This window comes from Rattus norvegicus, chromosome 3, assembly GCF_021556685.1.
Source record: "Rattus norvegicus strain SHRSP/BbbUtx chromosome 3, alternate assembly SHRSP_T2T, whole genome shotgun sequence".
In the NCBI taxonomy this organism is placed as follows: Eukaryota; Metazoa; Chordata; class Mammalia; order Rodentia; family Muridae; genus Rattus; species Rattus norvegicus.
The window spans coordinates 21,802,728-21,825,375 of record NC_141536.1 but is presented as its reverse complement, the minus strand read 5'-3'; the positions used below and the strand labels follow the sequence as shown (position 1 = coordinate 21,825,375).

Sequence of the window (22,648 nt, the reverse complement as noted above, 5' to 3'; positions counted from 1 at the left end):
CTTGGGCAATTGCTCTCACATGCACACATCTCCTGCACAGACACATAACTTAAATTCTTTTAAAATAAATACTAGAAAAAAAAATACTGGGATAGCAAGAGGGTTCAATCAGTAAAGGTGCTTGCCACCAGACCTCTTCACCTGAGTTTTATCTCTAGGACCTATATGGTTGTCCTCTGGCCTCCACAGGGCACCCGGACATATAGGTACCCCACACAAATAAATATAATTTTTAAAAGTTTATTTATTTAATTTCATGGTATATATGTGTATACCCGAGTGTATGTGTGTGCTTCATGTGCATATAAGAAGGAACCTGTGAGATCAGAAAAGGCATCAGATCCTGTTGAACTGGAGTTACAAACATATGTGAGCTCCCATGTGGGTGCTGGGAACTGAAACCAGATCCTCTGCAAACCCAGCCAATGTTTATAACCACTGAGCCATCAAGGAGTCAGAAATGATGAAAACCGGAGAGTGTTGAAACACACTTTTAATCCTAGTACTCAGGAGGCAGAGGCAGGTGGATCTCTGAGTTCAAGACCAGCCTGATCTACAGAGTAAGTTCTATGTCAGCCAGGATTTCTTCACAGAGAAACCCTGTCTCCCAAAAAAAAAAAACCAAAAACAAAAACAAAAAAAGAAGAAGAGGAATAGAAATGAAGAAAAACCAAACTGAAAATGAAAAAGATAATAGGTAAGAAAATGGATATTTTGAGAGCTTTACAATTGTGAAGAAAGGTGAGAGTCCTGGCACCAAGTCTGATGACCTGAGTTCAGTTACTGCAACCCATATGCTAAAAGGAGCAAATCAACTCCTGACAGTCTTCCCCTGACCTTCGAAGTGTGCTTGCTGTGGCATGTATAACACACACACGGACACACACACACACACACACACACACACACACACACACACACGGGCACACACACCGGCACACACACAAACGACCCCCCGCCCCCTGCCCCAAAGTAGGGGGGAGCATTTAGATAATGTAATGTCTCACAGTTTATTCATAGAACTAATATTTATTGAACATTTAGATGTGCTGTGAACTGTTCTATACTTTATATTCATCATCTGCCGGTTGCACACACTAATCCTATTGATTCTTAGTCCCAGTTTACACATGCAGCTTAGGGGCAGAAAATCACTTAGTAATACTTAGCTTAATTATGTTATGATGATATTTAATCATTTTGAAGTTATAATGTGTTATTAAACAGAGCTGTACCTAATCACAGAGGCAATATACTGTCCTACAAATCTCCTGTGTGGCACAGCTATTAGAATATGTGTGTCAGGGGCTGGGGATTTAGCTCAGTGGTAGAGCGCTTACCTAGGGTTCGGTCCCCAGCTCCGAAAAGAAGAACCAAAAAAAAAAAAAAAAAAAAAAAAAGAATATGTGTGTCAGCTGTATGTTAAACAAATACCATAGTGAGGGTCATTTGAAGTGTTGAAGTATTCCCTGCCTATCTTTGTAACTTCTCTGGCTAAAGGAAGGTCTCAGGGCCAAATGTTATGCTATTCTACATGTGCTTAAATTTATTCTTCTACCTGGAAGTCCATTACTTTCCTACTATTACTTGACTCATTCAGAAATCCTGGTCAGGTACCAATTTCAGACCAGTTCTGTCTCTCTAACCTTACCCTGATTTGGCCTTATGATTCTACTTTTCTCACCTTCCTTGATTGCCCAGGGCCTGTGAGTGCTAACTAAATACCCCAAGCCTCACAGTTATAGGACACCTTCTTGACAACATAACATCTCTGAAAACCCTAAACTGCCGGTGTGACACATAGATATAAATAGTTAGTTGCCTGTTTGTCTTCCCAGAGGCTGGTTTAGTAGCCAAGTGAAGGCTGCTGAGGGAAACTGCCACCTTCTGGTTGGTCTTGAGAAAGCAGTTCTAAATTACATGTACAGTAATTTGGGGATATTTTGGGAGTAAAAAATACTCTGAAACTTTCATGGCTAGTGATGCATAATTTTATTTATTTTTCAAAAGTCATAGAACTGCATATTACAAAAGTGTGAATTTTAATGGATATAAAAAGTTAGTCAAACCAAATGTATTGCCATGGAGAGATGTAGTCAACACTGTGAGGATGCAACTGGTATTAAAATAAATCACATAACCACACTGAGGTGGTAGGGAAGAAGGGAGCTGGCCTTGGCAAACAGTGTTTTAACTACATATTGTAATGGTAAGGAAAACAATTGTATACAAACAAAGCACTCGGATTTGTAAAATTGTTTCTCTCAAGGTTGTATGTAAGGAATTCTGTCTCTAATTGAATACTGTAGTTGAACAAGCAAATAAATTCACTATATTTGAGAAAGAGTCATCAATCAAGAAAGGTTAGAATGAAAATTTGGGTCAGAATCATCAGTTGTATCAATATGGGAATGATAGCTGGGTAGATGGATGATTAGGTAGATAGGTAAAGTGAGGGCGGGAGTGGGGAGGGAGGGAGTATACATACATGTATTTCTAAACTCTAACCACTAGATGAGGCTGCACTGTACGTACACACACACACACACACACACACACACACACACACACACACACGGGGGGGGGGGGGGAAACACCATAACTTGCTTCATGGCTGCTTTTTTATGAAACCCAGGACTATCTACCCAATGATGTCCTCGCCCACAATGAAGATTGGACCCTATCCCTCTCAATCACTAATTAAGGATACAACCCAGGTCTTGTTTTAAGTGTCAGTAAAAAAGAGTGAGGTCTCCATGGAACACTAGCTGGATGCAGGGCTAGAACAAGAAAAATAGAAGCCTGGAGAGTTTTAGAGTGCTTGAGAATGGGAGGAGCTTAGAGAGATAATGGGGTGGGAGCCTGAAGAAATGGCTTAATGACTAAGAGCATTTGCTGCTTTTGCTTTTGCAGAAGTACAGAATCTGGATCCCACCACTTATGTCAGGCAGTGCACAGTCACCTTTAAGTCAATCTCTAGGAAATTCAAGACCCTTTTCTGACCTCCACAGGAACCCACATACACATTAAATAAATAAGAAAGAAAGACCAGTATATGGGATTGTGTGAGTGAGCATACAGGGCACAGTGAAAGGGCATAGAACTCAACCTGAACAAATCGGATTTGTCTGTAGGCTCAGGAATAAGTATGTGCATGCTCATATTGATAGAAATAACTAACTGAATGAACACAAGCGACCTTTCTTCCTTATGGAAGAATTCCAGTGTCCATTGCAGAAATACAAGTCACTATTAGACATACAACACAATAGTACTGACTTGCAGCCAAATCCACTTAACAGAGTCTAATAGAAATGAGCATTGGTTTAAACAAAAGTGGAGTGTAAAAAGAATTAATAACTAGAAAGGGGAAATTGTTTCCAAGGAGAATTTACTTTAACCAGGATGTAATGAAGGTTGGTGTCTTAGTCAGGGTTACTATTGCTGTGATGAAACACCATGGCCACAAAACAAGTTGCAGAGGATACCACTTTCATCATCGAGGGAAGTTGGAGAAGGAACCTGGAGGCAGGAGCTGATGCAGAGGCCATAGAATGATGTGGTTTACTGACTTCCTCACAGCTTACTCTTCATGACTTGCTTCATGGCTGCCTTTATGAAACCCAGGACAATCTACTCAATGATGTCCTTGCCCACAATGAAGGCTGGGCCCTACTCCTCTCAATCACTAATTAAGAAAATGCTATACACAGTATGGTGGTGGCACATGCCTTTAATTCCAGCACTTGGGAGGCAGAGGCAGGAGAAACTATGTGAGTTCAAGGCTGGCCTAGTCTACGGAGTTCAAGGGTAGCCAAGGCTATGCAGAGAAACCCTGTCTAGAAAAAACAAGAAAATGAAACAAACAAGCACCCCTTTTGGACTGGAAAGTTGACAGTGATTAAGAGCACTTGATGTTCTTGCAAAGGACCTGGGTTCAATTTCCAGCATCCACATGGAGGCTCACTACTTCCTAAGGCACCACCCATGCATGTGGTACATAGACATACATACATGCAGGCAAAGTACTTATACACACAAAATAAAGAAAATCTGAAAAGAGTTCTTTAAAAGAAAATAAATGTTATAAAGTTTTGCCTATACCTTGATCCTATGGAAGGAGGCATTTTCTCAAGTGAGATTCCATGACTGTAGCCTGTGTTAAGTTGGCATAAGACTATCCAGCATAGTTAGAATCACCAGTAAATGTAACCGCATTGTTTACCCTTGGTAAGATGATGCAGAGAAAAGTTCAGACACACACTCAGAGGTGAGAGTGTAGTGACAGACAGACAGATCCCAAGAGAGAGAGACACAGGATGAACATGAGGTTCATTATCAGACTACTCATGAGAAGACTTAGAAGCCTGTATTGGAGGGCATCTTTTCAGAATAGCACTGTAGGAAATGCTATTGGAAAGTGTCAAGGTTATGAAGACAAAGACCGAAAAGCTGTTACAGATTGGAGAAAACAATAGAAACATTCTAAAGAGGCAGTGTTGGATTCTGGTTTGGCTTCTGGACAGAAAAGAAGACATCAGTAGGAAACTGAAGAAATGCTAAGAAAGCTTATACTTTTGTTACTAGTATTGTACCAAAATTAATTTCTTAGTACTGATGAATAGTGTATGGTTTTACAGGGGATTGACTGAAGGGAAAAACCTAGTAATAGAGCATGTCAAAACTAGCCATTCTGTTTTGCTATTCTGTAAATGTGACCTTACCTTAAAATGTTTTGTTTTGTTTTTTTTAAAAAAGGCTGTCCAGATGGTTCAATGAGTAGAAGCACCTGCTGCCAGGCCTGATGACATATATTCAATCGCCAGACCCCACATTGGGAGAGAAGCCAACTCCCACAGTTGTCCTCTGACCCTCATACGCATACCATGCACATGCACACCTACACGTGCACACACATTCTCATATAACAAACATAACATTTTAATATGAAAAGTAACTTTGATATATACTTTTTTATCTTTACTTAGTGTGCTGGTACAATTTGTTATCTTTTTGTGTGTTTGTGTGTGACAATTATAAACTTTTTTCTGACCTAAAAGCTAGTCTAGGATCAAACATTGTATTTTTTTTAAAGATTATTAATGGACTGATTAATTGATTGATTTTTATGAATATGAGTATCCTGCCTTCATACACACCAGAAAAGGGAATCAAATCTCATGACAGAAGGTTGTGAGCCACCATGTGGTTGCTGAGAATTGAACTCAGGACCTCTGGAAGAGCAGCCAGTGCTCTTAACCACTGAGCCATCTCTTCAGTCCCCTGTATTTTGTTTTTATGTCTCTTATTATGGCCTTTAGTTCAAATAGTAATTCATTTTCTTTGTCTTTCATAACATGGTTTATTTTATTGATTAGTCTTCAGTTTGGGTTTGTTAGCTCCTTCACCATTAGATTCAGGTCACACATTTTGGGCAGGAATGTCATAGAAATGATGCTACATCCTCAGTGTACATCAGACATACCAAAGGCATTTGCTATGTTTGTTACACTATTGCTGGTATTAACTTGAATCAGTAGAATGAAATGATGTCACTTGTATAAAGGGCTCTCTAGATAAACTGTCCCATTTATGATAAGTAATAAGGATTGGAAATCCCCCAGGAAACAGATCACAGAGGATCTTGACAATCTGACAAGTTCAGACTTAGCCCCTAGACTAGAGAAAGCCACCAACAGGTTTTGAACAGGGATTTCGTGTAGGTTGTGTCTTCATGTGTCTCCATTTTCTGGTTGAGGAAGGACAGACATGTGAAGTCCAGTGTAGGAAGAGTGTGATGCTGCTTCTGTGCAGATAAACAATGCAGCTCTGTTTTCCTAGGCTAGGACTGAAACCACAAGAGAGGCTCTCCTGTGACCTCGAGCTCTTAGCTCTGTGGGACATTGAGGAACATGCACAGAGCCCAGTTACAACTCTAGTGTGCTGGTACAATTAGGATTAGCCTCAGCTACAGTTAGCTTGAGGTAAGATTGGGCTACATGAGACCCTGTCCCAACAAACTATAAAGGAAAAATAATAAAGAATAAGAATAAGCACTTTGTGCTGGAAAGATGGCTCAGTGGTTAAGAGCACTGACTGTTCTTCCAGAAGTCATGAGTTCAATTCCCAGCAACCACATGGTGGTTCACAACCAACTGTAATGGGATCCTTCTTCTCATGTGTCTGAAAAGAGCAACAGTGTACATACATAAAATAAATAAAAATCTTAAAAAAAAAAAAAGAATAAGCACTCCAGAGTTAGAAGACCTAGATTGACGTTCCAGCTGTCCTTCTTCCCTGGGCACTCTGAGCAGTAGGTGTCAGCCTGGTTGCCTCATCTGAGAAATGCATGGGGAATTGTGAAGATGTAATGAAAGATTGTCTGACAGTGTGTTATAGGCTTTGAAATAGGTTTCATTTTAACAGAGGCATAAGGCATTTATGTTATCTTGACAGATTTTACCATCTCTGATTAATGAGTATTATTGTTAACTTTATTCTTCTTTAAATCAGCCTTTTTGAGGGGGTGGTGTTCAAGACAGGATTTCTGTAAGTAGTCCTGGCTATCCTGGAAATCACTCTGTAGACAAGGCTAGCCTTGAACTTAGAGATCGGCCTGCTTCTGCCTCCTGAGTGCTAGGATTAAAGGTGTGAGCCACTACAGCTAAGTATTTTAATATACAATAGAATAAATGTACAGTTAAGAGTTTATATACCATCTAAAAGTCTTACATTTCTACTATAAGGCACATGTAGTCTTATAGTAGAAAAACTGGGGAGAAGCCTAGACTCTAGGGCTGATTCTGCATTTGAGTTTCCATATCTCTGTTGCTTAATTTCTTGAGTCTCAGTGAGAGTGGACTAATCTTGGTTTTTGCCCAAGATAATAGTATTTTAACACATAGTAGCATGTGCACTTTTTAAAGTCTGAGATGAGTGGTCCCTTAAACAAGAGTAAGGGTTTGCAAAGTTTTTCCTCACCTTCAGAACAGTGAGTGTGAGATACCTTCTGAAATATGTTCACGGTTTTATCTGCCAATGATAAGCCCTCCTTCTGTAGCTGGGAGTTAAAGGTAAATAAAACATATGAGATGTCATTATTGAAATTGGGAGTGTTTCAGTATTGCCATTGACCCTGAAAGATTAGGAAAGTATTTTAAAGATTTTTAAAACTTAAAATTAGGTTGAAAGAGGGGTCTGGGCAGGAGTGTATATTTATTTTCACTATAGAGTATATATGTTCTCCAAATTCAGTGAGTATGTTGTCCCTTATACAGATGATGGTATTAATACTCTTGCAGCGTTGACAAGGAAATCTTGGTTTATTTAACTCCCATGTCCATAGCAAAGAGACTGGAAAGGAATAGTTACTATGAGCCTACTTTATCTACCAGCTTTTAGCCACAATGTTGGCTATGAGATGACAAGGACCAATATTCCCTTTGCTGTTGTTGTTAACCTAGATTCAGAGGAATGAAGACCATAATTTTACAGAGCAGGCAGCATTTAGATCCATACTTATCTGGTATATAATTTGTCTGGTGTACAATTTTTGAGCACACGAAGAATGTCTACTTGAAAGAAAATGCAACTCCTTTTGGCCTTTCATAAATACAGAAACATTTGGAAACAGAAATATTTGGAGCTCTCACCTTTTGAGGCAATACTCCAACCCTAAGATTATTATAGCCAAACTTGTTTTCACACTGGCGTGTTGGTTTACCCTTGGTTGGTGTTGTTAATACCACTTCATTCAAGCCCTCATCACAGTTGTTCAGAAATGGTGCTGTGGGGGTTGGGGATTTAGCTCAGTGGTAGAACGCTTGCCTAAGAAGCGCAAGGCCCTGGGTTCGGTCCCCAGCTCCGAAAAAAAGAAAAAAGAAAAAAAAAAAAAAGAAATGGTGCGGTGCTGTGACCATATCACTCCTGCATTACTACCTACCTATCTCCAGGCCCATCAGTCCACACGACCTGACAGCCTTGGCTCTTAGGATCTGCCCACATTTGGTCTCTCTGGCCTTATAACTCACTATTCTTCCCACATATAACTCATCCTCCCTGAATGCTTTCTCCTGATTTAACCATTTGGAAGTTCCAGAATGAATCGGCTTTGCACCTTTTAATACACTCCTCCCTCCCTCCCTCTTTACTTAATTATTTTGGTGTTTCTAGACTGGATCTCTCTCTTTGTACCCTTTGCTGTCCTGGAGCTCACTCTGTCTACCAGGTTAGCCTCAAACTCCTAGATATCTGCCAGTCTTTGCCTCCCAAGTGCTTGAAGTAAGGGAGAGCACCATTAACACCTGTTGAGCCTTTCAGTTCACTCTTTATTGAACTTGAAGCAATCTTTTTCTACCTTCCTAAATCCTCCTGTAAGATTCAGTTCAAAAGTTGTCTTTTTCTGAAACCTTCCCCTGTGTTGTGCCCCATATTAAGAAACTCCATTAACAGTGATGCAAGGCGTAGTGACATATGCCATGCCTATAATGCCAGCACGTAGGAGGGGATGGCAAAACAGAGTGCCTTTGGGACCCAAAAGTGTTTGCTGCTTATGGGGCAACTTACAGTAATAAAGTACACTATGGGCCCAGAAAAGCCTATGTTTTAATCTTCGTTTCAATACTTACTACATTTTACTTTTAACTAGGTAAGTTTACATGTATGTATGTATGGTTGGTTGGTTGGTTGGTTGGTTGGTTGGTTGGTTGGTTTTGAAACAGGGTCTAACTATGTGGCTCTGGCTGTCCTGGCACTCACTATGTAGGCTGGCCTAGAAGGCACAGAGACCAGCCTGCCTCTGCCTCCTGAGTGCTGGAACATACAAGTTTTCATTTTGTTCATAAATAGTCTCTAGTGTGCTTCTAACTGTCTCTGTTTCCTTCTAGCTATCAGAGAAGACGGCATGCCTGGAGGCCGGAACAAGAGCATTGGGCCAGTCCAGGTGAGTCCTGTACCCGCTCTCTCAGGGTGTTCCAGAAGCTCGGTAATGCAAATGCTCCTGTGGCCATTTACCTTGGTCCTCTCCTCTGCCATCTTTGCTTCTGAATGTGAAAACACTTTTAAAGTTTTTTTTTTTTAACATAATGTGCATTGGTGTTTTGCCTGCAAGTATGTCTAGATGAGGGGGTGAGGGTGCCAGAATTTTGGAATAGCAGACAGTTAGAGCTGCCATGTGGGTGCTGGGAATTGTACCCGGGTCGTCTGGAAGAGCAGTCAGTATTTTTAACCTCAGAGCCATCACTCTATCCCCCATTCTTAAAGTTTTAACTGTTAGAGTTAATGTATTCAAGCTCTTCTTATGATCCTTCAATCCTTCCTAAAATTTCATAGGCAATGAACTCAGTTCTGATTCTAAACTATACAAAGAATTATTCTCCCACTTTGATACGTCATTTAAAGTTATGGGTAACTTAGCCTGCCAGAAATCAGCAAAAATCACCTTGTTATTCATATTCTTAGTAGTAAAATAAGAATAATAATATTCCACTCTGCCCCATAGGTATCTGCCAAGTTCCTACTCTGCTGGTCTATATACTGTAGGTCAGTCTAATGAGAGAGACAGACAGACACCAAGGTACACTGAGAGCCAACAGACGATGCCGAGGGAGGGAAGTGTCTGTTCTTTTTGGAGTCTGGAAACGCTCAGAAAATGGCTCCTTAAGGTGCTTTTGAACTGATTCTTGAAGGGAAAGGGAGAAGTAGGTGTGTTAAGAAGCTAAGCAAGGTTTATCAAGCCAGAGAGAATGGATGACAGACCCACAGACAGATCCTGAAGGAGGCAGAGAGCTGGAGCATTAGGTACATGTAGTAGAGTGGCAGCAAATAAGGCAGAGTTCTTGAATGTCAGTCAGTCCTCTAAAGAGTGACCTCAACTGTCTCTACCATGTCTCCTAAGTAAAGTTTTAGTGGGACCATCCTGTGATGTACCCATCAAATGAATCCCCAAGCACAGTTTTGCAAATTTTTGCTGTATACCAAGAAGCAATCAAATCACTTTTGCAAATAAGAGAGAATGTTATACAGTCATTTGCATTTTAGAAAACAATATTTATGGGAATGGTTGAGAATGGATTTGCAGAAAGATACACATATTCAAAGAGACACAGGTAATAGTTGGAAGTAGGACAATGAGCACAGATCAAATGGGGGGAGGAGAACCAAGAGATAGTTCATAAGGAAATTAATAGACTTTCTCCAGTTAAGTATAAACAAGACAAGAATTCAGAGATATATACTGATATATGGGAAATTTCCTGTGGTGCGAATACACAGTATGTACTAAAACCAGGGTGTGCACATCTGTATGTAAAACTCCTAACTTTACTGTTTTGATTTGTTTAATCAAGCATTTTATGCCTGTTATCTCTTGAAAATTAATTTATTTTACTCTATACTAAAAACAACATGTGATTCCTTCCTTGCATGCGTGCGTGCGTGCGTGCATGCGTGCGTGCCTGCGTGCCTGCGTGTCTTATTTAATTGCTTGGGCTGGGATTTCCAATACTCCATTGAATAAGAATACTGAAGTGGGTGCCTTTATTCTGCTCTTGAATTTGAGGAAAATCTTTCAATATTCAACATCTGACACTAACTTTGGGTCTTTCATATCTGACCCTTATTCATTCTTTTTATATTAGGTGTAATAGATCATCTACTGGGGAAAATTCTTAAATATTTTCACCATAAAAATAAAATCTGGGGGCTGGAGAGATGGCTCAGCGGTTAAGAGTACCCGACTACTCTTCCAGAGGTCCTGAGTTCAATTCCCAGCAACCACATGGTGGCTCACAACCATCTGTAAAGAGATCCGATGCCCTCTTCTGGTGTGTCTGAAGACAGCTACAGTGTACTTATATATAATAAATGAATAAATCTTTAAAAAAAAAATCCTCTAGTACAATTGTGACCCCTTTGGGAGGGTTGAACTACCGTTTTCACAGGGGTCACCTAAGACCATCAGAAAACACAGATACTTACATTATAACTTATAATAGTAGCAAAGTTACAGTTATAAAGTAGCAGCAAAATGTATTTTACGGTTGGGGGTCACCACAGCATGAGGGACTGTATTAAAGGGTTGCTGCTCTAGTAGCACCTAATGCATTCCTAGTGCTCTGTAAGTCTTCTGCTCTGCCAGGGGGTGTTTAGGTCATAGAAGTGTGAACTGTTCCTTTTGGAGCTGAGACATCAATGCTCAGAAAAGCCATTTCAATTGCTGCTGTGTTTCCTTTTTTACTGGGCATTTTGTTTTGTTTTGTTTTCCCTATTTATTAATGATGTGTTAGAGCTCTGATCTGTAAGTTCTCAGTTGGGTCTGCCTGCTTCCGCCTTCTTAGTGCTGGGGTTAAAGGTGTATGCATGTGCCCACTGGTGTATAGCTGTTCTTAAGAAAGGCAAGGAGAGGTGGGGGTTCATTTTATTGAAAAATATTTAGTGTCATATTTTATAACTTTATCTTGGATTAACTTCCAAGTCTGAATGACTTTGCCTGCATTCTTCATTGCTCTAGCTCCAGTGTGACAGCCATGAGCTACAAGAGTAATACTGCCTGTTTAGCAGGCAGATACACTGAAACACAGAGAGCTCGAGGGACTTGACTTGCCCAGTAGCATCCTGCTGGGAAATAACAAAGGAAGTCTGAACTCAGGTTAAGCATTCCCAACAAGTTCTGTCCTCCATGTTGTCAGTGTGTCCGTGGTTGTCCACAGTCCTGTCCCACAGGGTAACAGGGGAAGATGGTCTAACTCCTAGCTGCAGTAAACTGCCATCGTGAGTCCGCTCTTTTCACCCAGCCAGGCTACAGTGATTTCAGAATACTAAGGACCCTTAAGAGAAAAACTGGAGTTTGTTTTTTATGTATTTGTAACATAATTTTGGGAAACAATTACTCCATTTCAATGTATACACCAAACAATTTCAGACCAACTCCTTTGTTTATCTATTAGTTAAATCCTTCTGCCCTGTAGTCTCATTAACACTCAGTTCTTTTAAAAAAAAAACTTTTTATTACTATTGTGTATGTATTTACACATGTGTGTCCATGCATGCTCACATGTGTGGTGAATCTGTATAAGCACACGAGTGCCATACTTCATTGTTGGAGGTTAGAGGACAACTTTGTGGAATCTGATCTCTCCTACCTTTATATGGGTTCTAGAGGTCGAACTCAAGTCCTCAGGCTTCCACAACAAGCACCTTTACCTGCTGAGCCGTCTCACTGGTCCTGCTAGCGCAGAGGTCTTAAAGCTTCTGTTTATAATCATAACAGTTAAAGGTTCTCTCAGAGACTACTAGAGCAAATAAATATGCAAGTTTGAGCCTTTGAGGTTTCCATAGAAACAACATATAAAAATTTATCTGGCTCCTCCTCTGTAGTACTTTGCTGTATTGACTGTGACCAGTTAGGCCTCAGCCCTAGATTAGAAACTGTATCAAAGATAATTTGTTCTCTATATAGTACTGGATTGATTACTAACATTTTTCTGTTCTTCCTCATACCCCTGACTAATTCTAGGTATACAGTATGACTTAATGTAAGGTGTGATTTCTTCAAATTTAACTTAATAGATTTGGGGCTATCTTTCTTTTTAAAAAAAAAATCCATATGAAAATACACATCTGTACTTTACAAATAAACACTTACTTACTCAATATCCATTTATTGAATACTTCTTCTTTTCTAGGTCCTATTGTGGTCTTAAGTATACAGAGGATGTTTTTGTGATGCTTTTCTATAAGTGTAATATAACAATGACAGCTCAGTATGGTGACACATAACTATAGTCTTAACTACTTAGAAGACTAAAGCAGAAAGACTGCTTGAATCTAGGAAGTTAAGACCAGCCTGGGACACTGTAACAAGACCCTCTTTCAAAAGAAAAAACAACCCAAAAATGATGATATTGTAACTCCCAGTGCCTCCATAGTTGCTACTCTTGCTAGGCCCCTGTCTTAAGTATCTGATTTGATTAATCCTCAAAAGAATCCAATGATTCATCTGCCAAACAGATGGACGTACTTAGCTCCAGATAGTTCAGTAACTTTCCGAGGTTGTGCTACAAGTGGTATACTCTGGATTTCAACACAGGTCTGCCTCCAGAATTTATACCATTAAGCACAATACTGGACTTCCTTCCTCAGAATCCACATAATTTTGAGTGAGTGAGTAACAGTAGATAATGTCGCAAAGGAGGGAATACTTATTAGGTAGGACAAATAGGAGAATGTCATTGAAAATGGAGTTTCAGTTAGGAAAGGGAAGACTCAAAAGTGGCTTGAAGGTAAAGTAAATGGACAAGGGGAAAGTAGTTATAAACCATGGTTCTAGATTGTGTCCAAATATACTGGGCATATCCGAAGAAGTCTAAAGATTATGAGAGACCTTTGAATATACACTCTGATTCCTAAAGAGACAACAGAAGGTATTTGTGGCACCAAAGCTAACACACATCCATTTCTTGTCAAAGATATCAGAAGAAGAGATTGAAAGAATCATGTCTGGACAGGAGTTTGAGGAAGAAGCCAATCACTGGAGCAACCATGGTGACAGTGACCACAGTTCTCCTGGGAACAGGGTTTCAGAGAGCAACCAGCCCTCACCAGGCTCCACACTGTCATCCAGGTGAGCTAAAAGCAAACCTAGTATCTAGGTCCCATCCAAAGAGTAATCCTCCGGAGAACTGTTGGTAGAGTGCTCCTCTGCCCCGCTGTCTCAGCCTCCATGCCCTTGGGCCCTCGGCTCTTGGGAGCAGGATAGGATGGTGCAAGACCAGGTTGACCAAAACAAAGCATCAGCCATCTCTTCTGCAGATGCTAAGTGCTGCTTCTGTGCATGCCCACTTGATTTAGCAGTAACATTTCAGTAGACTGCTGAACCGAGTCTGGTAAGTTTTCTGACTTCCCAGAGTCAGTATTATTGGGGAATTCAAGATTAAAGCCTCTTGAGGCAATCATGCTTTCTTAAGTTAGCTAATAGCTGTATGTTTAGCTTTGACCTATCATGGAAGGGCTCCTTACTCCAGAAATCTTTCATATAAGACAAGAATTAACAGCTATTTTCATGAAATGTCACAGAGTAGGGGACTAGAGAGATGACTCAAAAGTTAAGAGCACTGGCTGCTCTCCACTGATCCTGAGTTCAATTCCCAACAACCACATGGCAGTTAACAACCATCTATATTGGAATCCAATGACCTCTTCTGATATGCAAACAAAACATGCAGACAGAGCACTCATACATATAAATAAGTAAAGTATCATAGAGTAGGGCCTGTGGAGATAGCTTGGTTGATCTGGAAGTGCGAGACCCCAAGTTTATCCCCAGCACCCACATAAAAGCTAGGTGCTGTGAGGAAAAAAATGGATGTTGTCTCCTCTCAGCACTAGAGAAACAGGAAGATCGCCGAGGCTCACTGGCTAACTAACTTAGCTGAATTAATATGTTCCAGGTCCTCTTAGACTCTGTGTGGCCCAACATAAGGTGGAGAGCCGTTGAGAAAGACACTCGATATCAACTTCAGGCCTACATGTACGTGCACAAGCACATACACAAATGATAAAGAAATTCTCTTTTGGGTTGGGGATTTAGCTCAGAGGTAGAGCACTTGCCTAGCAAGCTCAAGGCCCTGGGTTCAATCCCCAGCTCCAAAAAAAAGAAAAGAAAAGAAAAAAAAAAAAGAAATTCTCTTTTTAAAAAGGGTCATTCCAGGACAGTCAGGGCTGCATAGAGCCTGTCTCCAAACAAACAAACAAGTTGAAATGTAAAAGGTCATATAGTTATTATTTTAGACTTTGTGAGTCTGGCCAGGGTCCCAGCTCCCCAGCTCTGCTTCACGGCTTAAAAGCAGCACAGCACACACCCTAAACAAAGCACTGAGAGTGGCTTTATTCAAGGAAAACTTAATTTACCAAAAATAGGTCCTGGGCTAGATCTGGCCTATAGGATGCAGTTTGCAAACTCAGAGGAGATGAATCCAGGAAAGCTAAATGGCTTTTAAAATGTTAATTAGCAATGGGCTGGTGAGACAGTTCTTCAAATAAAGGCACCTACTGCCAAGTCTCAGGACCTGAGGTGACCCAGGACCCACATGGTGGAAGACAAGAACTCCCATAGTTGTCCTCTCGCATGCATTGTGGCATTCACTCATGCATTCTTGCACATATATATACACATATGTATAGATGCAATTTTTTTACAGTTAACTGGGAAAATAGATAGATTTCTCCAAAGAAGAGGAAGCAGGAAACAGTCTTCTTCAGGTTCAACTAAAGCTTTTTATTCCATTCAGTTGTATCACTGTTCTTTCTTTTTAATAGTTAGGGCCTTAAGGACCTCAGGGTACACTCCATGCCAGATACTAGATTAGGGTTTTAGACTAATTAAGTCCACTTAGCCTGTCCTATGCCATTGTTTTCCTAACAGTAAAACAATGATACAAGCACTTTTTTGTTACCATAGATTACTAGTATGTATTAAAAACTCCTCAAAGCTGGGCCTTGTGATGAAGACCTCTTGTCCCAGCTATCTAGGAGGCTCCTGGGCTGCAGAGTAAATTCAAGGTTAGCCCTCCAACTTAGTGAGACCCCGTCTCAAAATATGTTAAAAGAGAGCTAGAATATAGCACAGTAGCCAAGCACTTGCCTAGCTTGAGCAAGGTGCTAGGTGTGACGTCAGTACAAAACTTCATCCAATCCATAGTTCTTATATCTGATACTTATATCCCCGTATTCTTCTGGTCACATAGGTGAGCCTACACAGAATCCATGTCTCATGGGTGGAATTTAGTAGCATAGACATGTATGTAGCCTTTAATTCCATCCCGTACCTTGATTATTCTCAGACTTCATGACCAGAGAACAACTCATCTCTGAGTTATTTTCTTTGAGTAGGTATTGAACCTGCCATGGCTTTTCCTGATGTGAAGTTTTTCTCTCCAGTAGGTCTGTGGAACTAAATGGATTCATGACCTTCAGGGATCAGTACATGGGGATGTCGGTGCCTCCACATTATCAGTACATACCACACCTTTTTAGCTATTCTGGCCACTCACCACTTTTGCCCCCACAAGCTCGAAGCCTGGACCCTCAGTCCTACAGTCTGATTCATCAGCTGATGTCAGCGGAAGACCTGGAGCCATTGGGGACACCTATGTTGATTGAAGATGGGTGAGTGAATTCTGTCCTGTTTGGCCCCTTGCAGTCCCATAATGTCCTCAACCATGCATCAGTTGTATGCCCACCCTTGTCACTGAGGCATTGGTCCCTCATGTTTCCCTAATCATATTTTCTCAGAGAATTCAGGTTACTTTTCAGTCCCTGGGAAATTGTGATAGCAGGGCCTTTGTTTCTCATTGGGTCTAGGTGAAGCAAGCCCTGGAATGTTTGTTCTTGTGCCTTCTGGCACAAAATCAGGCTCTACATCAGGCCTAGGGTTTTTAAATCATTCACGCAAGCCCTAAGTAGTTTTGACCTGTCTATATCCCTAGCCAGCAGGCTTATAAGTAACCAACAGCTCATGACTGACAGCCTCTAGTGTAGGCCTGAGTACGTGGAAGAAATCTCACTATGCATTTAGTTCTACTTGAGTGTTGTGTAGTTAGCCACCCATTGTTGTACCTACTACTTCTTAGGTAGAACACATGGCTTGCTAAAATCTTAATCTAATGCCTCCCAGAGGGTATCCTGAGATACTAAGCAAGGCTCCAGTTTCAGAAGAGGAGACTTAAATAGCTATAGAAAGGATCTCACAAAGCTTTTATGCAGTGTGTGAGGAAGAGGATGACAAGGGACCTTGAGAAGAATGAAGAGGAGACTCACCTTGGGCTAGGGAAATAGCTTATAGAAAAGGCTGAGCAACTCTGGTTCCTGGACTGTCACCACCAGGGGGCACAGTGAGAACAGGCTTCTGAATGCCTCTGTTCTCAGCATCTCCTGTGCCTCTGGCCTCTGGGCATGTTTGGCTCTGGGTTTTGTTTCTGTTTTCCTGCTTGTGTAGGTGTTGTTCCTTATACTGGGTATGCTCCAGACCCACCCCCACTCAAGTCTTCATTGCCAAAATTAGAACAGGAAAGAGTAAGAATTTCTTCTAAGGCTTGAAACATCAGAGAACACCGCCATTAAGAGTGATATTCCCTCATAAATCCAGAAGTTTTAAGCCCCCTTTCCCCTCAGCAGCCTCTTCTTACCAGATCATCTCACTGTGCCCTCTTCCCTCCCTGACCTCAGCTTTTTGTTGGTCTCAACCCTACCCCTTTATAAGAAGTTAAGTGAAACTGGATATCTGTGGTCAAGGGCAAGAGGCCTACTACCAAGGAATACCCTCTGTCTGGCTGACGGAAGTGACTCTGTCCCTGCCCGTGCCCCCAGGTACGCTGTGACACAGGCAGAACTGTTTGCTCTGCTTTGCCGCCTGGCCGATGAGTTGCTCTTTAGGCAGATTGCCTGGATCAAGAAGCTGCCTTTCTTCTGCGAGCTCTCAATCAAGGATTACACGTGCCTCCTGAGCTCCACGTGGCAGGAGTTAATCCTGCTCTCGTCCCTCACAGTTTACAGCAAGCAGATCTTTGGAGAGCTGGCTGATGTCACTGCCAAGTACTCACCCTCTGATGAGGAACTGCACAGGTGAGAGCAGCTGACTGGGGAGGCTATCTGGAACAACCAAGCCACCATCCTCCCTGTGAGGCAAGGCTGCCTAGCCTCCAAAGGAGGAGCATTAAAAGTGCTGCAGACCTAAATTGTAACCCTTACCCTGTCACATCCTAGCTTTGTGTCGTCAGCCAGTCACAGGTTCTACACGGATAGACTAGGTGGTACAGTCAGCCCCTCTCCCATACAGTCAGACTGGCAGGGTGCTGAGCTGTTGCTTTGAATGTTTATTACATTAGTAGAATGGTCTATCTGGGGAAAAACAAAAATCTGAATTCCCTCCTTAAGTGACTTGGGAGTCATCTTGGTATCAGTTGCAGGCAGTTTTATGTCACTGATTCTTTCTCACAGCATGGATAGCATGGGTGCCCTTGTACTTGTCTAGGATGGCAAAGTTGAAGTTCATGGAGTCCAGCCCTTAAGGGTTTAGATTTCAGTCTGCAGCCTAGCCCTGAGCGTGTTTCACAGCTTTGTACCCTGCCCTTACAGCCTGTCTGACTGCGTAGGCTCCACTGTGGCACCTGAGGTGCAGTGAGGTGATGTTAGGGTAGGGCTAAGCCAGGCGGGCTCCTGGCTCTTGTTTGCTTTACAGTTCTCTTCTAGCTGACCAGTATCCTCTAACAAACTCCTTCTCTAGAACAGCTCTTTTCCTCCATGCTGTTTCCACAACCTGTCCAAATGCCTACTTTACTCACTTTGTTTGAAGATCTAGGGAGGATGAGACCCTTGATTTCTGTTCTCCAAATTAAGACAAGTATTTCTTTCCCTGGTTTATTAGTTTATTCATATGGAATGCCTTACATAGCTTAATTCACATTTGAATACACATTTCAATAAACCACTGCTTTTGGACAGTTTAAATAGTAGAAGTTATATGATTTAAATGTACCCAAAACAAGGATAAATGAAATACAGAGAATATAAAATGCCAGTTTCTATAATTCTCTTCACAGGTTGGGGGTGCATCAGTTCTTACCATCCTATATATTGTATAAAAACAAGGCCAACACTTAAGGAGGGAGCAAAGCTTCAAGGCCTTTAGGAGCTCTGTGCACAGCTGAGTGGGAATCTGGGAACCGACTCTCTCCTTTGCTTTTTTCTTTTTTTTTTTTTTTTTTTTTTCAGAGCTGGGGACCGAACCCAGGGCCTTGCGCTTGCTAGGCAAGTGCTCTACCACTGAGCTAAAACCCCAACCCCTCTCCTTTGCTTTTTAAGCATTGCCTTGCTCGCTGTCTTAAGGGTGCACCTATCTGACAGTTTGTCCTATAAATAGCCTATAGCCTCTAATTCATTGTTTCTATCAGATTTCTGACTCTAACTCATAACTTTGGATTGAAAAGCTGTTCAGATAGCAGTAGGCTTGCTGTAATATTGGTTTAAAGATTTGTCCTCAGAGAGCCCAGCCTCCTTGTTTGCCTGGGATCTACTAGCTCTTCCTGGGACTGACTACTTGCAGCAGCAGCAGCAGCAGTAGTAGCAGTAGCAGCAGCAGCAGTAGTAGCAGCAGCAGCAGCAGCAGTAGTAGCAGCAGCAGCAGCAGCAGTAGTAGCAGTAGCAGCAGCAGCAGCAGTAGCAGTAGCAGTAGTAGCAGCAGCAGCAGTAGTAGCAGTAGCAGCAGCAGTAGTAGCAGCAGCAGCAGTAGTAGTAGCAGCAGCAGCAGTAGTAGCAGTAGCAGCAGCAGTAGTAGCAGCAGCAGCAGTAGTAGCAGCAGCAGCAGTAGTAGCAGCAGCAGCAGTAGTAGCAGCAGTAGAAGTACTAGCAGCAGCAGTAGTAGCAATAGCAGCAGCAGCAGCAGCAGCAGCAGCAGCAGTAGCAGTAGTAGCAGCAGCAGCAGCAGTAGAAGAATCAGCCTCTAAGTTCTGCTCCCTAAAGCTTGAATGGTTTTCCAGGCAGATACTCTGCAAGTATTACATGTGTTGGGAGTTGTTGGGGGTAAGGCTTCTAGGAACACAGACCATGTAGATAAAGGGTCTGTCTTTTATTCTTTTTCTCTCGTTCTTTCCCTTTCTTAAATGTCTAGTTCCATAGATTTAAACCACAGGGTTTTACAGGTACTATGTAAGTGCTCAACCATTGAGATGATATCCCCAACCTCTTGACATATGCTATATAAGTGCTCTGTTATTGAGATAACATCCCCAACTGCTTCTCATTTATTTTGAGATAAGATCTCACTAAATTTCCCAGGCAGACTGCAAACTTAGAATTCTCCTGCCTCAATCTTCTGAGTACCACACCTAGCTTAGACATGCTTTAAGTTCCGATTCTTATTTTAAGTAGCAGATACAATCTATAATACAAGGTCATATTGAATGGATTTCAGAGGGTATAAGGACTATTCACACACTGACTAAGGAAAGGGGGCTATACTTCCTGTACTTGGCTTACCACAAGAACAGACAATTAAGCTGCATTTTGAAGTGAGAATTTCCTAAGTACAGTATAGAGGGCAGTGTGAAAGCAGGAGACTAAAAGAACTCCTATAAGAGCTGGGATGTGGTGGCTCATGTCTTTAGTCCCAGACCCAGGCAGAGGTAGGCAAATCTCTGAGTTCAAGGTTAGCCTGCTCTACAAAGCAAGTACCACAACAGCCAAGAATGCACAGTAAGACCCTGCCTGGAGACAGGAAGGAAGGAAGGAAGGAAGGAAGGAAGGAAGGAAGGAAGGAAGGAAGGAAGGCAGGCAGGCAGGCAGGCAGGCAAGAAGGAAGGAAGGAAGGAAGGAAGCAAAGAAGCAAGCAAGCATCACCTAGAAATAATCTTAGATGACTATGTGTAAGGCTTCAAAATCAGGACACAGAAAACCGAGGGAAGAGAAGTGAATGGAGACAAAGGTACAGACAAGGCAGTTCACAGAGATGCACTTGAAAACATGTATACCTGTAATACCACTTTTGGAAATGGAGGATGGGTGGTGGTGGTGGTGGTGGTGGTGGTGGTGGTGGTGGTGGTTTGAGAGTTGTTTTTGTTGTTCATTTGTTTGTTTATTTGTCTTTCGAGACAGGGTTTCTCTGTGTAGCAGACTGGCTGTCCTGGAACTCCCACTGCAGACCAGGCTGCCTCAAACTAACAAAGATACTCATTCCTGCCCCTGTCTCCTGAGTTTTGGGATTAAAGATATGCACCACCACCTTGTTTGGTTTTTTGTTTTTTGTTTTGTTTTGTTTTTGTTTGCTTTTTTTTTTTTTAATAAGACCTTGGATTTGATGTGTCGGATAGGTTTCGTGTGGTGTGGGCAAGACTAGAGCATGGCTTGAGTGAGAGACTACTCTGTATCCATGGAGAGGAAATCAGGGCAGGATGACACAGCAGTGACTTGGGAAATAGGGATCAGTGATGTGGCTTTGGCAGGACTCTGTGAGTAGGGAAAGTTGTAGGCCCAAGCTGTCTTAGCTAGGACGAGGCCTCTGGGAAGAACACGGTAGGAGATGAGCCCTTCTGTGTTGGCTTGGTGTCTGAGTTGCATACATGGAGGATCAGGAGGTCATCAGATCTGGAAGTTGAACATCTGGGGTCAGGTTAATCACTGCCAAGCATCCCGTTTCTGCTAAAATTCCAGGGCGAGGAGTCTAATTGGCCATAGCTCTTTCCTATTTTGCTGTACTACTCCCACTCCCCCAGGCAGCCTTTGCTTCTTCATAGCTCCTGAGTGTGAGTGCCTGCTGTCAGGAAAAGGCTTCCCAGATGATGCACGGCCAGCTCCTTTTCTCTTCTCAATACTGAATCAAGTTTATGGTGCCTATTCCTCATCAGACTGTTATCACACACGGAGGTGGACAAATGTGATTTAAAGCAGATTGTAGCACCAGCCAGTGACTGCTCCTAGCCCTAATCAACACCCTCTCACTCCCTGGAGAAGACACTTTGGACTTTAATGGGCACTTTTGACTCGTTCTCTAGCTGGGGAAACACAGTCTTTTTGCTCCTTTTTACAGAATGACAGCCACAGAGACTCTGAGTATATAACAACCAACAGAGTTTGTTACACCAATTTTATTATTGTCTTACTTACCTGATTGTTGCATCCTTGCCACCATGCTATGAGATTGGCAGATATATAACGTTGAGTTTCAGAGAGAAGAAAATGCAAGGCTACAAAGGGAGAAACAGATGAAAATTGCTTCACAGGCCTGCTGTGCTCCAAAGCCAGAGCTCGTCACCATTACACGTACCAAGTTCTTAGGGGGAATGATTTCCTAGTGTCTCCTGGGGGCTGTAATCTGACTTGTATGTGTACGAAGGTGGCAGTTCTTTTTTTTTTTTTTTGGTTCTCTTTTTCGGAGCTGGGGACCGAACCCAGGGCCTTGCACTTCTACCACTGAGCTAAATCCCCAGCCCCGAAGGTGGCAGTTCTTAAAGACTGCAGCGATGGCTGCTGCTGGGGAGGTGCGTTTAGATGAGTGGGGAAGAGCTGGTCCCTCTGCCCCTGAGCAGGATATAACTCACACCGTGTCAGCTTCAGTTGCTGACTGAATGGTTCAGTGGTTTGGGGGATCCTGGCAGGAATGTTTTCCTTGCCCTAGAATGCTTGTGTGATAGGAACCTAGGAGAAGAATGGGTGTGTTTGTCTGGCTTTATGGCTTTGAATGCTGATAATTTGTAGACAGGGAATACAGGGGCATCAGGACTGTGGAGTGGGGGGCAGATGTGGAGGAGGAATGGCTGGAAGAGAAAGCAGGCCCGTGGAACAGAGAACAACTTTGTTTATCAAAGGGTGGGATGCGGGTGTGGAGGAAAGCTTTGCAGCCAAGCTGTGGAGACAGAGTGGGACTGCTGGGCTGGCTGCCAATACCAGCCACTGCCAAGGGACTGTGATGGCGACTGCTTGTAAGATACTTGGAAACGGGGGATGTACTAGTCCCAAGAGAAAGGACAGATCTTGAACATATATACAGGTCCAAACACTTGAGGACTCCTTTGTGTCCCTTAAGTCAAGATAGCGAGGAAAAGGGTTGGCACTGCCAGCCAAGGGTCTGGATGATAGCCACACACCTGCAGACCCCACC

The 22,648-nt window shown here is 42.3% G+C and overlaps 1 protein-coding gene across 5 annotated transcripts in view; it reads left to right on the top strand.

The window, feature by feature from the left end:
• The window catches only part of Nr6a1 (nuclear receptor subfamily 6, group A, member 1), a 187,980-nt gene that overhangs the window by 153,931 nt on the left and 11,401 nt on the right, over positions 1-22,648 (top strand). For 2 of the 5 annotated variants that reach the window (XM_087653000.1, NM_001100861.1), the window contains 4 exon segments: positions 8,886-8,941; positions 13,467-13,621; positions 15,937-16,164; positions 17,365-17,619. In XM_087653000.1, coding sequence (XP_087509126.1) covers positions 8,886-8,941; positions 13,467-13,621; positions 15,937-16,164; positions 17,365-17,619 — 694 coding nt within the window. 5 annotated transcript variants of the gene reach the window in all.